The sequence below is a fragment of the Phascolarctos cinereus genome, unplaced genomic scaffold, assembly GCF_003287225.1.
Source record: "Phascolarctos cinereus isolate Bilbo 61053 unplaced genomic scaffold, phaCin_HiC Scaffold_2;HRSCAF=192, whole genome shotgun sequence".
Classification (NCBI taxonomy): Eukaryota; Metazoa; Chordata; class Mammalia; order Diprotodontia; family Phascolarctidae; genus Phascolarctos; species Phascolarctos cinereus.
The window spans coordinates 110,464,062-110,479,030 of record NW_027555625.1 but is presented as its reverse complement, the minus strand read 5'-3'; the positions used below and the strand labels follow the sequence as shown (position 1 = coordinate 110,479,030).

General features: G+C 38.8%; 1 protein-coding gene across 1 annotated transcript in view; it reads right to left on the bottom strand.

The window, feature by feature from the left end:
* Positions 1-8,414: 8,414 nt before the first annotated feature.
* SANBR (SANT and BTB domain regulator of CSR) overlaps positions 8,415-14,969 on the bottom strand; it is a 64,772-nt gene continuing 58,217 nt past the window's right edge. Inside the window, 3 exon segments of the mRNA XM_020985496.2 lie at positions 8,415-10,375; positions 11,657-11,748; positions 12,225-12,313. Coding sequence (XP_020841155.1) covers positions 10,339-10,375; positions 11,657-11,748; positions 12,225-12,313 — 218 coding nt within the window. The 3' untranslated portion in view covers positions 8,415-10,338.

Sequence of the window (14,969 nt, the reverse complement as noted above, 5' to 3'; positions counted from 1 at the left end):
CTCATATAAACTACTAAATGATTGACCCGTATTGCCTATCAGTTCTTTTGAAAATCTGCTAGATAGGGGCAGCTAGGTGGCGCAATGGATAGAGCATTGGCCCTGAAGTCAGGAGGACCTGAGTTCAAAATCTATCCTCAGACCAAACACTTGACACTTACTAGCTGTGTGACCCTGGGCAAGTCACTTACCCCCAACTGCCTTAAAAAAAAAAAAAAGAAAATCTTCTAGATAGAAAGATAGTAGCATAAGCAGAGGATACGTTTAAATAGGAAAACCAGCCTTAAGGCTTGTTTTCGCAGAGTATTTGTGATGATTCATGATAATTTCAAGATGGCTTATAATGTGCATGATCAGTGATCCTGGTTTACAAACAGCCTGACATTTGTGCTACAAGAATGCAACATTCATAACATTTTGTTTTTTAAAATAGTATCTTAATTTTCCCAATTATTTGTAAAGATAATTTTTAGCATTCATTTTCAGAAGATTTTGAGTTCCAAGATTTTCTCCCTCACTGCCTCCCCTCCCCTCTTCTTAAATGGTGAGCCATTTGATCTAGGTTATACGTATTCATAACATTTTGATCTCATGATCATATAGCTGATAAGGTACAATTACAGGGTAACGAGGGGGAACCAAGAGGCTACTCTGTTGCACTGCATAGAATGCACAGGAGGATGGGTACATAGCCTGACAATCCATTTTGTATTTGAATGTCAAACTATTGCGGCTATTTGGAAACAACTTGATGATATTTGAGAAGCCGTAAGAAAACACGCCAGTCGGAGTTTCAAGTAATCTCTGCACAAACACCCAAATCCTTGTATGCATGATCATAATGGTTTGAAACACTGCAGAAACAAACCTATGATGCTTCAAATGTGCACTCTTATTTGAAGGGGGAAATATATTTGTAGCATAATAAGGCAATTTACTGCTTAAGGCACCTTTAAAATTTCTTTTTTTTTTTTTTAAGCACACACTCCTTGTGCTGTTGGAACCCCAAAGGGGTTCATGAACCACTAAATGGGAACCACTGCTCCAGGCCAACTTTTTGTGCAATGTTAATCTTAAAAAGTCAATTATACCATACCAACATCATGGAAAGTATCAGAACATATTCTTTAGTTGGTTAAAATATCATATACTCCGTTAGTAGAGAAAAGTCTCAACAATTTACTTCAAAATTCAGGTCAAGCACCACTACTAAATCAAGTGTTTTCTGATCCTTCCGCTGGCAGTGCTCCCCCTCCCGAATTATCTTGTAATAATAGACAATAATATAATCCTGATAAGAATCTTGTAAAAACAGAAATTTGACATGAATCTATACATGTACCTGTCTCCCCACGTATGAATGCAAGCTCCTTCAGGAGAGATGCTGTTTAACTTTGGGTTTTGTATGCACGGTGCCTAACAATGACAACAGTCAATCAGCCCCAAAGCATTTATTAAATGCCTTTTATGTGCCAGGCACTCTGCTAGATGCTGGGGATTCAAAGACAAAAATGAATTAGTCCTTGCATTCCGGGAGTTTATATTCTTTCAGAGTAACAACACATTTATATTGCAATCCAGATGGGATGGTTGGCAAGAAGAGGGGACTAAGTGCAGGAGTTTTGGACGAAAGAGAGAAGCTTCCGTGCAGGGATGTGAATGGAGAAAGGGAGAAGTTCCGGCAGGCAATTCTTGATTCCTTCCATACCAGAGGCTGGGTGTTTGAAGGTGGCTGATCCCCTTGGTTTCTGCTTCTGTGGTTGGGACGTTGATGGGTGTGGCTTATCTTTTCCTCTTTGGAAAGGTGACGTTTTAATTCCTCCCTCCCCTCACTCTTCCTCTTCCTGCAGATGCCGGATAATTACTCTCAAATTCCTCTCTTCTTCAAGCTGTTTACAATTAAGGATTTGCATAATATTTTAAAAGCTAGCTTACTCTTGATATAAGATTATGACCAGTAATAACTCCATTGTAATTTGTGTATGCATTTTTTTTTTTGGTCAGTGGTGGGAAGTAGGGAGCTAAAGAAAGAGCCATTGAATGACTTGTGGAACACAGAGATAAAGGTTTGTACCTTCAAAACACCAGGATCTTTTTTTTTTTTGCCCCAAGCTGGAAGCTGAGCCAGATGACAGAGTCTTATGGTTTTGATTTATTAATAATTTGCATAAGCTTTCCAATAGCAAAGATTAACCAATGCAGATTTGGTTCTTCCATTGATTTTTTCCATAGGCTAAAATCATGAGCTCTGTAGTCATGGACTTTTTGTTGAAGGGAGAAGGATGTGGTAAGCCACATTGTCTTTCCTATTGCTTTCTCCTTGTGTTTTACTCTGTAGTGAGGGCAGTGACTAGGGAAGAGGTTTGTTTATAGGGGATAAAGAAAACTGTGGTCTGAGAACTGTCTATACTCACAATCCAAGCAGGATGAAGTAAGCCCCAGATCCTCCACCTAATGAGTAACATGGCTCTCATTACATTTTCCGATATATTCTTATAATTAAAGCTTCTCCAGCTGAATCCTTCCTTTTTCACTAAGCAAAGCAGCAAATGGCAAGCTCTGCAACTTCAAACCACAGGAAAAGAACACAGCCTCTTTCTCTCTAGAGACACCATTTCCTCTGCTCATATAAGTATCACCTACCCTTGGGGCCCCCCCCCCTCTGGTGGAAGGTGGGCAGGGGAATGCTCTTCCCAGATCTTCCATTTAGGGAGGGCTCTCAGAACAGCCATCTTGTCATTTTCCATCCATCCAGGGTAGCTATCTCATTTCCCATTGGCTGAACTCCTGGACTTTATCATGCCCTCTGAAAACTCATTATCCTGCAAGGTCACATCAACCCGGAATCTCCTCAGTATTCTCTACTCTTGGATCCCACAATCCCCCAGCCCAGCCCTTCCTCTCTGGTTGGGCAGGATGAAGAGAGTGTAGAGAGCTCCTCCCAGATCCTCCATTTAAGCAGGCCTCCCAGGGCAGTCATCAGTTACCACCCAGCCACACTCGGGGACTCCATCATGCCCTAGTGTGGGGTACTTTCTCTTCCCTCTTGTCCTTTCTGTTTCTTTTTATGTGCCTTTCCTCCTTAGACTGTGAGTTCATTGAGGGTGGTGAGTTTTTTGCCTTTCTTTGTATCATTAATACTTATCACAGTGCCTGGCACACAGTAGGCACTTAGTAAATGTTTATTGATTGGCTGATAAACATATTCACCAAGCGTCTATAGGTGAAAGTCTCCAGATGCAAATAATACAACAGTAAGGAAGAACTACTGCCTTTTCCCTCAAAAAGAGAGCCTTAGTAAATTTAGCCAGTCTCCATTTTCTGTCTGCACGACTAAGGCATATGAACATTTAATCATTAATGCCAAGAAGACAGAACAGTTTCTTAGGGCCCAATACCTGAGCAGGATAAATAAAGCCTGACACAAGCCAAGCTACAAGATGAGCTATCAGCTACCTTACTGTTATTAACTATTGACCTGTTAGATTTCTCAGAACTTCAGAGAAGGGTGAAAACTGGGCAGGATCTCACAGAAATTTAGTGTCAGTACCTTTTCCTGAGAGAAATAAAAAGGCTGGCTATAACACAGGTGGTCAGTAAATACTTGTTAATTAGATGATAAATTAATCTCTGCTAGGAAAGGGACTGGGCAGCTAAGTAAGTGGTGCAGTTCAAATCTAGCCTCAGACATTTACTAGCTGTGTGACCCTGGGCAAGTCACTTAACCTTGTTTGCCTCAGTTTCTTATCTATAAAATTAACACTCCAGCATCTTTGTCAAGAAAACCCAAAATGGGGTCAGGAAGAGTCAGACACAATGGAACAAGAAGGAAAGGGATTCAGTACCATTTTATTATTAAAAAAACTCCCCTTGGTCCTTCGTGGAAATGCTCATTAGAAGGTTAGCAAGATAAATGTTCACTCTCCTTTTTAAAAGTGACTCCCGTTCCGGGAGCCAAGATGGCAGAGTAAAAACGTAGTTGCTCTCATCCTCCCCTATCAACCTCTGAAAGCCCAGAAAATACCCCAGAAAAAATCCTGGAACAGCTGAACCAGAAGGAAGATTGGGAGCAGCAGTGCAGTAGCCCAGGTAGCTTGAGGGATTAATGGGAAAGGCCCCTCTTACCCTGGGGTAAGGAGAGCAGTACTGAATGGGAGGTGCCCCAGCTAGCCAACAGAAAGCTCCACTTTAGCACACCAGGAGGAGACCCTGGTGACTCGGCATTTTACAGCAAAAGGGTCTCCCAGTGCCTCAGAAAAAATAAGGGAAGCAGCACTACAAAGGGTCCCAGGCAGATAAACACTCTGCAGCATTCATCTGAAAGGAGCTGAAGAAAGCAACCTAGAGTTTCAGCCTTGCTGATTCCAGCCCAACACCAGGTAAGCTGCCAGAACCCTACAGCCTCCAATTGCCAATGTTAAGAGGCCCCAGCACACAAAGCCAGTGACCAAGACCTAGGCGCCCAACACAAGAAGTTTGGGTCAGTGCCCTCTGCTCCCCAGCAGGAGAACTCAATCTCTTTAAAGACCAGGGAAAAAAGAAACACCATGAGTAAAAGTGACTCCCGATGTTTCATGTTTGGCAAAACACTTCATTCTTTTGGCCAACTATTTTAGGGGGAAAGCAATGACATAGAGTAATAGTTTTCTCCCACTTCCCACCCCACTTAAAAAGAAAAAAATCTCTATAACATGTATGATCAAAATAAATTTCTGCCTTGACTACACTCCAAAAAAGTCTCAATCTGTATTCTGAGTCCAATATCGCCTCTTTCAGAAGGTGGATAGCATGTTTTATCATTAGTCCTTCAGAATTGTTGTTGGCCATTAATTATTGATTAGTTTCTAAGTCTTTCAAAGTTGTCTGTCCTTTTATTGTTACTATATAAATTGTTCTCCCGGTTCTGCTCACTTTACTCTGCATCAGTTCATTTAAGTTTTCCCAGGTTTCTCTGAAGCCATCCCCTTCACGATTTCTTACAGCATATTAACATTCTGTCATACTTATATACCATAACTTTTCAGCCATTTCATTCCCAAAGGGATGGGCACTCCTCCAATTTCCAATATTTTGCTACTTTAGAAAGAGGCTTAAATAGCTAGAAATATTTTTGCACGTCCTTTGTTTGGTTTAGGGCTAATCCCTTAATCTACTCTCTCCCTCATCTCTACCTTTGTCTTTCCTCAATTTCCCCAATAAGTGAAATGCATTTCTGTAGTCAACTACACATGTATGTATATTCTACACATGTATGTATATTCTTCTTTCCTTTGACCAAACCAGTTCAGATGAGAGCGAAGTTCCTATTACCTGTATTACCCCCACTCCTTCCTTATTTGTATAGACACACCAATTAATGTGGGACAGTTTCCCCTATCCTTCCAATTTCTTCTTCCTACTGTATTTCTCTTCCCCTCCCTTTTCATTCAGATGATCATAATATAACCTGTCTGCCCTCTGTAAATCTCTCCAAATTAGAATGCAAATAGCTTATCCTCTTTTACTTCTTTATAGTAGTTTGTTTCTATTTACCTTTTTATGTTTCCCTTTACTCCTGTGTTTGTACTTCAAAGTTTTATATAGTTTTGGTCTTTTTATTAGAAATGTTTGGATGTCCTCTGGATCCAGATGGCTCCGGAGAAGAAAGTGAGGCTGGTGATTCTGCATAGCCCACCCTCACTTAAATCCAATTTACTTGCTGGCATCAGCTCCCTGATGTCATGGTCCTCTGCGAGAAAGAAGGCCGACAATAACAATTCCATCCCCCTCCCCCATTTCCCCCATAGGATTATACTCAGTTTTGCTGGGCAAATTGTTCTTAGTTGTAAGGAACTTTGCCTTTTGGAGTATCATCTTCCAAGCTCTTTAGCTGTGGCTCCCAAATCAGTATGTGATCTTGACTGTGGATCCTTGGTACTGGGATCCTTCTTGGTTCCCTTCAGTTTTCCTTTGACCTGGAAGCTGGATTTTGGCTATGATGTTCTCGAGAGTTAATTTTAGCCTTCCTTCCAGGGAGTAACTGGCAGATTCTATTTCCACTTTACCCTCAAGTTCTAAGAGATGTGGGCAATTAAAAGAATTCTTAAAATATGTCTAGTGTTTTTGTTTATTTGTTTTGTGTTGTTTTGGTTATGGCATTTAGGTAGTCCATTGATTCTTAAAACTATTTGTTTTCCTGGTTTTTTTTTTCTGAGCTATCTTACATTTCCTTTTTATTTTCAGCCTTTCAACTTAGGTTTAGTAATTCTTGCTGTCCAATGTAGTCATTATCTTCTATTTGGTCCATCCTATTTTTCAGAGAATTTGTCTAGGCAAGGTTTTGTACCTGTTATGCCACAAGCTGTTAATTCCTTTTTCCAAGTCTTTCTTCTGTACTTCTCATTTCTTTTCCAATTTTAGCTTCTAGTATACTCATTTAACTTACAAAAAAAAGAAATAAAAAAACCTCTTGCTTTATCTCTTCCCGTTCTTGTTGAACTTTTGCTCAACTGTGTTTTACTTTGAAGCTTGGCTTGTAGATGTTTTTGAGTCATTCTCTCTCTCTTTTTTTTATCTTCAGTGTCTGTAATCACCATAGCTTTTTAATGGTGGGAATATTTGTTTTCTCATTTTTCTAATCTTTTTCTTCCTTCCCTCCTTCAGGTCTTATGTTAGGGTTGGGCTCTGTAAACTTTTGGAGGGAATGTCTGGGCTAAGCTTGTGTTCTCCTGGGGCCTACTGCCACTTTCTTGATGGGGATATTGAATGTTATGGTATTCCAGGATCTCTGGCACAGCTCAGATTTGGGCTCCATAAGCTAGTAGTGCTCTCAAAGTGTTCTGATCCAAAGCAAAGTGATTGCTTCACTCCTGATCTTAGCTCTGCAACTTTCTGACTTGGCTTTGGGAGCAATCCTCCTAAGTTGAAGTTCCAGTAGAGTGCTGGAGCACTCATCTACTAGTTCAAAAGCTGTGCAGCTCTAAAGTGACAGCATTGCAGGCTCCTGTCTGGTTTATGATCCCTGCTTTTGTCATTCCACTATAGGCTTCAGACTGGGCTGGAAGCGAGAACTGAGACTGCTCAGCTCCTGGTGTCACAGCCATAAAGACGTCTTTTGCTTCTTAACTTGCTCCTTGCTCAGCACACAGTTGAGGGCCCTTAACGCATACTGCCACCCCTATGGGCAGGTTCCCTCCATGTCCACCTCGGATCATTGACCTGGAACTGGGTGGTGTGACAAAGCTGACATCTGGCACATTTTCCTGTTTCTGGCACTAGGTTGACTTTCTGCTAAATAGGTCTGAGACCTCTTCTGGCCCTGGTGCAGGGTTTTTGTCTGCTTTTTGACCCTGTGCTGGAATATTTTGTGAGGCTGTTCTTGGCTAAACTCCAAAATCACTGCCCCTAGACCCTTCTGTCTCCATGCACTAACCTGGGCTGGAAAAACTTTTTCTTGATTTGCCAACCCCAACTAGGTTCTAGATCTGTGTGGCATTGTGGGGTATGGCTTGGTTACGCTTCTTTTCTCATACTCTGCCACTTTGGCTCTGCCTCTCCATGGAGTAATCTTGCTGAAAAGTGCAGAATTATTGCTTCCTAGCTGACCAGTATTTTCTGCAGCATTAACCCCCTGAAGTATTGCTGTTTTCCATTCAGAGCCTACTTTGCTGTCTTGTTGGCACAGGGGTCATGCTGGATTCTCAAAAGGCTGTGGCCGTGGAGCGTGAGCTCTAGCAGGTCCCACCAATGTGGAAAGACTTTGAATTAAAGCCAGGGAATGGGCTGCAGGTTTACTGTTTAAAGTGTTTACTGTTTACTCTTTGGTTTTTGAGAGGCTCATCAGCAGAAGGCTCACAACCAGGTGACATTCTTTTCTAGCTACAGCAAGCAAATGAGACTGTCTACTAAGGCATGAGAACACCTATACTGATGAAATCACATATAAATGTTCCCGTCATATTGTTACCAGTCACTCCTTTCAGGGTTTTGATTCTCATTCCTGTCCCTCTCTGGACTGTTCCATGCTGGCCTAGCAGCCTTCTTATCCTCCAAGAAACTTCTTCTTGTGGCCTTCTCACCTGGGAAGACCCCTCTGCTCCTATGGCCCCCTCTTCTAATTTTGAGTTTCTCCAAGAACCTCCATTTTGAGAGAGCCTGGACTTCTTCATGAAGCCTTCAGCTTTCTTTTGTATGCTGTCTTCTCCCATAAGACTGTAAACTCCTTGCGGGCAGGGATTATCTTTCTTTTTGCTTATATTTGTTTTCTTGGTGACCTCTGAGCACAATGCCTGATATATGGCATGCTCAATAAATGCTGACTTGATTTAAGATATAAAAATCTCCTTATAATAAAAACCATGTATAAATCAAATTATAGAGTATGTTGCTGCTTATCTATATTATGGGGGAGAAAGAATGAATGATTCAGAAGAACAGACTATTTAAACAACTTAATTATCGAATTCATTAAGCAATTTTTCATTAACATTTATTTTGGTTAAAGAGCTGGGAACTCAAAGTTAATGCAGGGTATGTTTGGCAAAGAAAATGTTATTAATGCAGTTTTATTAAAACATTAATTGTATTTATGCTATGTAGTACAGACATTAACAAAAATAAAAAGCACATCTTGAAGAGAATCAAATTCTGAAATACTCTGGCATGTAAAAATGGCACAATTACAAACAAAAAACCAATCCAGTGGTCCAGTCCCCTCCAGGAGAGAAGCAGCTTACTCTTTTCATGTCAGTAAATTGAGAAAGAACGTTTTCCTATTATCACTGTGAGTCTTAAAACAAAGTTTACATGAAAAAACCTCAATCCCTTTGTCAGGCAAAAATATAGTAAACTATACCAAAACTAATACTGAACAGATATTATATAGTAAACCACTCTCTTTGAAAAACTTATGATCTATTTTTAAAAACATAAAATAGAATAAAATTTCTGAATAGGAAACAAAGACTTTGGCAAAGCCATACTTATTTTCAGAGAGAAAATAAAATGTAGCTGCAAAATCCTTTAAGTAAACTAGGAAGAATACTTGAATACTTATTTGGAATAGTGATTTCGCTATGTGTAAACTGAGTGCAACACTTAACACGTCAATTAAAAGCTGCTGCCCTCACATATCTAAATCTGCTTTTTAATTTAAATACTTTGAATAATTTTAATTATAAATGACATAAAGGCTGAAAAATACAGATAGTGCATTTTAAGGAGGTTTTTTTTTTCCAGAGATTTAAGCAAAAGTAATTTCCAAACACATCATTTACTATGTGCTTATGGTTTGGAACTAATTTTCCCTGAGCACTCTTTCTGCTTGGCTAGAAAAATTAAAACATGATCTGCAGGATATAATTTTATTGTGATTTCTTTTGAGGACACACTTGTGTCCCTACCAAATATACACAAACATCTGTCTCTCTAGACAGCTCTAAAGCAATCAGTAATCTCACTGTGAAATGTGAACTATTTTAATGGCTGTAAAATAAATATTTTAAATTTGGGACCCTTGTATACTCAGGGTGCTTCACCAAATGGAAATGATTTAGTGGCCAAAGACTAATAGCTATTCTATCAGATTCAGAATGACACTAGTAACAGAGAAGGAACCAGGCAATTATCTGCACTTTCAGGCCATAGAGCAAATGTAAAAACATTTGTTTAGAAAGTGGAAGAAAAAAATGAGCTTATAGTAAACATTTTCATTTTTATGCAAAATTTTATGGATTTATGGAAAAATGAATCCTGCCCAACAATACAAAAAAGTTACCTTACCTTCAAGTCTTAAACACTGCAATCTTGGGGTCTTTATTGCTCCCTAGAGACTCATGCAAACCTACATAACATCACTGGGAATTACACTGCACATACTGAAGACCAATATGGCATCCCAAGCTGTATTAATTGAAATGATATAATACTAGTTAATGCACATGCATGGTAACACTGCCAGCTATGTATTTCAGTCATTTTTTAATGTCTTAAAAAAAAAAACTCACCAAGAAAAAACTTAGAATTTAGGCCTCTTTCCTTTCAAAGAAATAAATTAGGGTTCTCAAATATTAGAAGTTTTAAAATTGTGCAAATTTATAAATAAATATCTTCTACATAGCATAACTTATTAAAAAGCAGATTAAATTTAAGAAGTTGCATATTTACAAATTTCATTTTTTTTACAAGATCTAACTGGATCTGCATTCATTCTTCTTAGTAATGTGATTAATGTAGCTTGTAGTATTCAACAGATAAGTCACTTAAAAAATTAAGACGGCAGCCTTCCAAATATCTTCAAAAAACAAACAATTTCAGATGTCTGCACTGCCTTCTGCTATTTGAGATCTTTCCTGAGGTGTCTTACACAGGACGGTTTTGACCAAAACGACTTTTAGACCTAGGTTAAAATACAAAAATAAACAAATGGAAATTAAAATCAAGGTTTGAATTTATTCTAAATCATTGGATAGTTGTTACTAGTTAAAAGGTACAGACTCACATAAATTTACATTTTACTAGTATACATTCCTCCACTAAAGTTCTACTCCAGCGTGTCATTCTGGGCTCTTAATAATGGTTATGTCAGAGATGGAAAAGGTCAGGACCAGGGATCAACTTAGGAACAGGGTAGAATGCTGGATCTGAAATCGGGGAACCTTAATTCAAATCTCATCCAGAGAAATTACTGACTACTTTTGTGATGTTGGGCAATTCAATTAATCTCTCTGGGCTTTTCAGTGTCCTTATCTATAAAAAATGAGGGGGTAGGGGCAACTAGGTGGCGCAGCGGATATAGTACCGGCCCTGAAGTCAGAAGGATCTAAGTTCAAATCTGGCCTCAGATACTTGACACTTACTAGCTGTATGACCCTGAGCAAGTTGCTTAATCCCACTGCCTAGTCAAAAAAAAAAAACACACAAAAACAAGGGGGCTACACAGGTGAACTCTAAGAGGAAGACTTCCAACTCTTAATCTATGATACTAGGTAAATTCAAAGAGGCTTATCATCAAACATTAGCCATTTGGTTTTGAATTTCTTGTAGGCCATGGCACCTCATGAGACTTTCTGCTAAGATGTTGACTGTTTCTGATCTGTGTCAATGGAGGGAGAATGAAGCTTGTCTGATGAAATCATGGCTTTGCTTAGGGAACAGTACACACCAAGAGCACCACTTGGTACCATCACGAATTTAGAGTTAGAACAGACTCTCAAGGTCATTTAATCCAACCCCTCATCTTAGAGATGAGGTAGGTCACCCAGGTAACATGTGGCAGAGCTGGGATCCCACACTGTCTTGACACTAGCGCTTAGCTCAAAACAAAGCTGCATTAAACCATTCAGTGTTCCAATGGTCTCAGTGAGATTTTAAACTCTCAATAGCTTAAAATGGCACTAAGACTTTTGTGACACCCTACTGTAGCTAAAAAGTTATCATTCTGACATTTTGTCAGTCTTTGTCAAAGATTTAAACAGTTCTGGAACTGCTTCGTAAAGTGCCGAAGTCTTGAAAAACAATATAGGCATTACCCCTTTAGTCATTTAATTTTCTGATATGAAGTTTAACATACTCTGGACAAAAGGTAAGGACTTCTTCCTATCTTATTCATGCAATTTGAACTAAAATGCAATTTCAAGATTAAGTGTTCTCCTGAACACTAATTCAGGTTCTGATTTACCTTGTGTTTTTCTCTGTGCTGCTCTGTCGTGTAGTGACTGGAGTTGAGGCCTTGATTTGAGCTTCAAGCCTAGAATAAATACCACCCGCAAACTGCAAAGTAAATAAATTAAATTATGAAGCTATTCTACGTTGGTTGTAATAATTGCTATGCTTATTAGTGGGTCCATTTTTGAGTTTTGAACATTTATTTTTAAACTAAAGATCTAGAGGATAACAGATGTTAACACTGCTATAGCTAACGTAAATTACAAACTATCAACAACCACTAATTATCCACATGGATGCCATTAATCAAAACCAATAACTAATATTACATTTTCAGGAAAGTCACATAGTACACAGCCAGTAGTGTCAAATAGGAATTAAGAACCTATAACAGGAACAGAAACACACATATACCCTTGCATGTAAAGCTCACAAGTGGTTAATTACCTCTGTGTGCTTTCATACTTGTCTACAAAACCAATTATACAGGAAACACTTTTGACTTTCCAAGGTGAAAACAAATAAAATCAAAACGAAGGCATACTCAAACTCAGAAAAGGATACTAAAGTGTAATTCTCACTTCCTTTCCTTCCTTCGACTTGACTCGATCCACATCACCTAGTCGCATTTTTATTAGGTGCCCTGTTATTTCAGACATCCGGCGCTGATCTGAACATAATAAACAATAAAACCTGCTTACTTGTGAGGAAGCTGCTACCTGAAGACCCTAAAAATCAAGACTTTATGAATTTACATTTGGAAATATTCCTCAGTAAACATGTTTTTGTAGGACTAAGGTATCAAGTTGCAAAATCACTTCTTCATGGATTTTCTGGTGTTTAATAGGTAGCTACAAACTAAGAAAACACACAGTTAATATAAACAGGTTTTTTTGGTGGGCATACAGGGGGGTGTGGTGGTGCGGCTTTGGGTTCTACTCCAGGAGTACAAGTTTAATCTAGGTAAAATCAAAAGGATCCACTCCTTACCACAGCTAGATGAAACGATTTGTATTGGGCTGGCCTGACACTAAAAAATACAAATAATCTCTTTGAAGTTGGACAACTTCAGATATCCCAAAGATACCTCACCTGTGACACATACTTTCTATGTGATCCCGAGCAAGTCACTTACAATCTCAGTGATTGATTTGGGCAACTCTATAAGACCTAAGTTGCAGAGAAGGAGACAACCTGCATTTGTAGAAGGTGTTTTCTCATGGGGGAGTGCCCCATGTCAGTGAAATCACAAGTCCATTGCCTGTCCTGTCCCCACCTATCTCAAACAAATGTATCATCTGGTTAGCAAAAGTAAACAAACAGAGTTTGGAATCTGGGGTAGCTTTTCTAGGGGAACACAAGTGAAGAAGTGTTTCAAGCATTATTATAGAAGAACAGTTATATGTTATACAGAGCTAGGAGAGAACTCAGGGGTTACTAAGTCCAATACTCTTGTCACACAGAGGAGGAGACTGAGGATTAGGCTAATGACCTGCCCAGGGTCACCCAGGCAGTAAGTAGAAGGTGTCAGGACTCAAACACAGTCCCTCTGACTCCAAACCCAGCATCCTTTCTACTGAACCTTGTTAGGATCATTACAAGAGTCTTTTCAAAGATTGTATGCTAGTTTGAAGTTTCACCAAAAACATATTAAGAAGAATGTCTGTTCCCTGATAGTCTGCTGAGCACTGAATTTGCTCTTTTTAAAAAAATATATTTTGGCCCCTCTAGGAGGTGCAAGATAGTATTTTAAATTTCCATTTCCTTTTTGTAAATTTTTTATGTCTTTTGACCACTGCCACACTGGGAAGCATATACTAGTTGGATATGTATAATTTCCTTATAATTCTGTAACTAGATCTTTATCTGATATGTTTACTTTATCCAACTTCTCCAAAGTGGAAACATATACAAACTTTTTCTTCTAGATTTTTAATGATTTGGGAAAAATAATATTTAGCTTACTGGACTAGTTAGAGATTATTACAGTCTATGGTATTAGGTATGCCTCAAAATCTATTGTTTTTCATTTGCCAATGAGCTATGCAGTTTTAATGAATGAGTCTATTTCTCACTGTGTTTTGAGAATGGGTTTAGATAGACACAGCAATTATTAAGCATTTAATATGGCCAGGCACTGTACTTAGCACTGGGCATAAATACTTATCTTTTTTATTCACTGGGCTCTACTTCTGGGTTCTCTATTCTTTCTATACCAGACAGTTTAAAAATATTAAATATAAAAAGACTGTTTCTGTACAGTACACTTTGTTATCTAGTAATGCTAGTATCCTGTTCTTTCCTGGGTTTTCTAGTCCACTGCTGTTCCTGACAGTTATTCTGGTCTACCTACAATCTGGTCTCTACAGTGGAAAAATAAGGTTGAGGAGTAATGATCATCGCCGGGACCATGAGATTCAGCTGCAGGGACAACCCACAGAGCTAGCTGGTCCAGAAGTCGGTACATCCTGGATGGACCCATCCCCTGGATGGATAACGAGAGGGGCCCAGAATTAAGATGGAAAAGAGTAGGTTGAATGCGTGGTTTAGCCACATGAGAACATCTCTTGGTATATTTCTTGCAGCTTATTTTTCCGTGTGTGTTTCTGATGTTTTAACTAACTTGTTCTTGTAGTAGTTAAAAAAAACTGTACTGGTTCTCTTTGTTTTACTTTGGTTTTTATTTTCTTGTGTGCTTTCAAAAGTAATTTTTCTTCCCTTCAGTGTTTCTCTTTGGTGTTTTTTTGGTGGGATGCGTAAGTACCCAGCAGGATCTACTTGATTCCCTCACTCTGATAATTTGGATCAGTCTCTTTAGTCCTTATAGGTTTATAATTCAATACAGCCAAAAACGTTTGGAATAATTACGTCCCCTTTTAGTCAATAAGACTATAATCAAATTTGGCACTACATACATAAATGTGCAGTCAACACAGAAATACAATTCAGATGAATTATAACAATTTTATGTCTAAGTGGTATTTTCTTTTACTGAAAGGGCTACTGAACCACATATTAATGATGTAAGGTGACCATAGGTCAAGGACCACATAAAAAACCCAGCCTGCAAGAATATTTTCTTACATAGTTTAGTCCCTTTGTTTATCACTACTATAATGCAAACAAAAACCTTCCAGTTTGGAAAGAATTATACACACATACACCCCTTTCTATTATAAAAGCAGATGCCTAAAAAGGACACATACTATAGTAGCATATGTAGGAGCCTGGAAAAGACTTACAAAGTAGGTTTGTTATTCTTTGTCGGGTTAGTAGGAACAAAAAGGGTATCCTCACTCTTATGGAAGCTCAGTCATTACGATGCT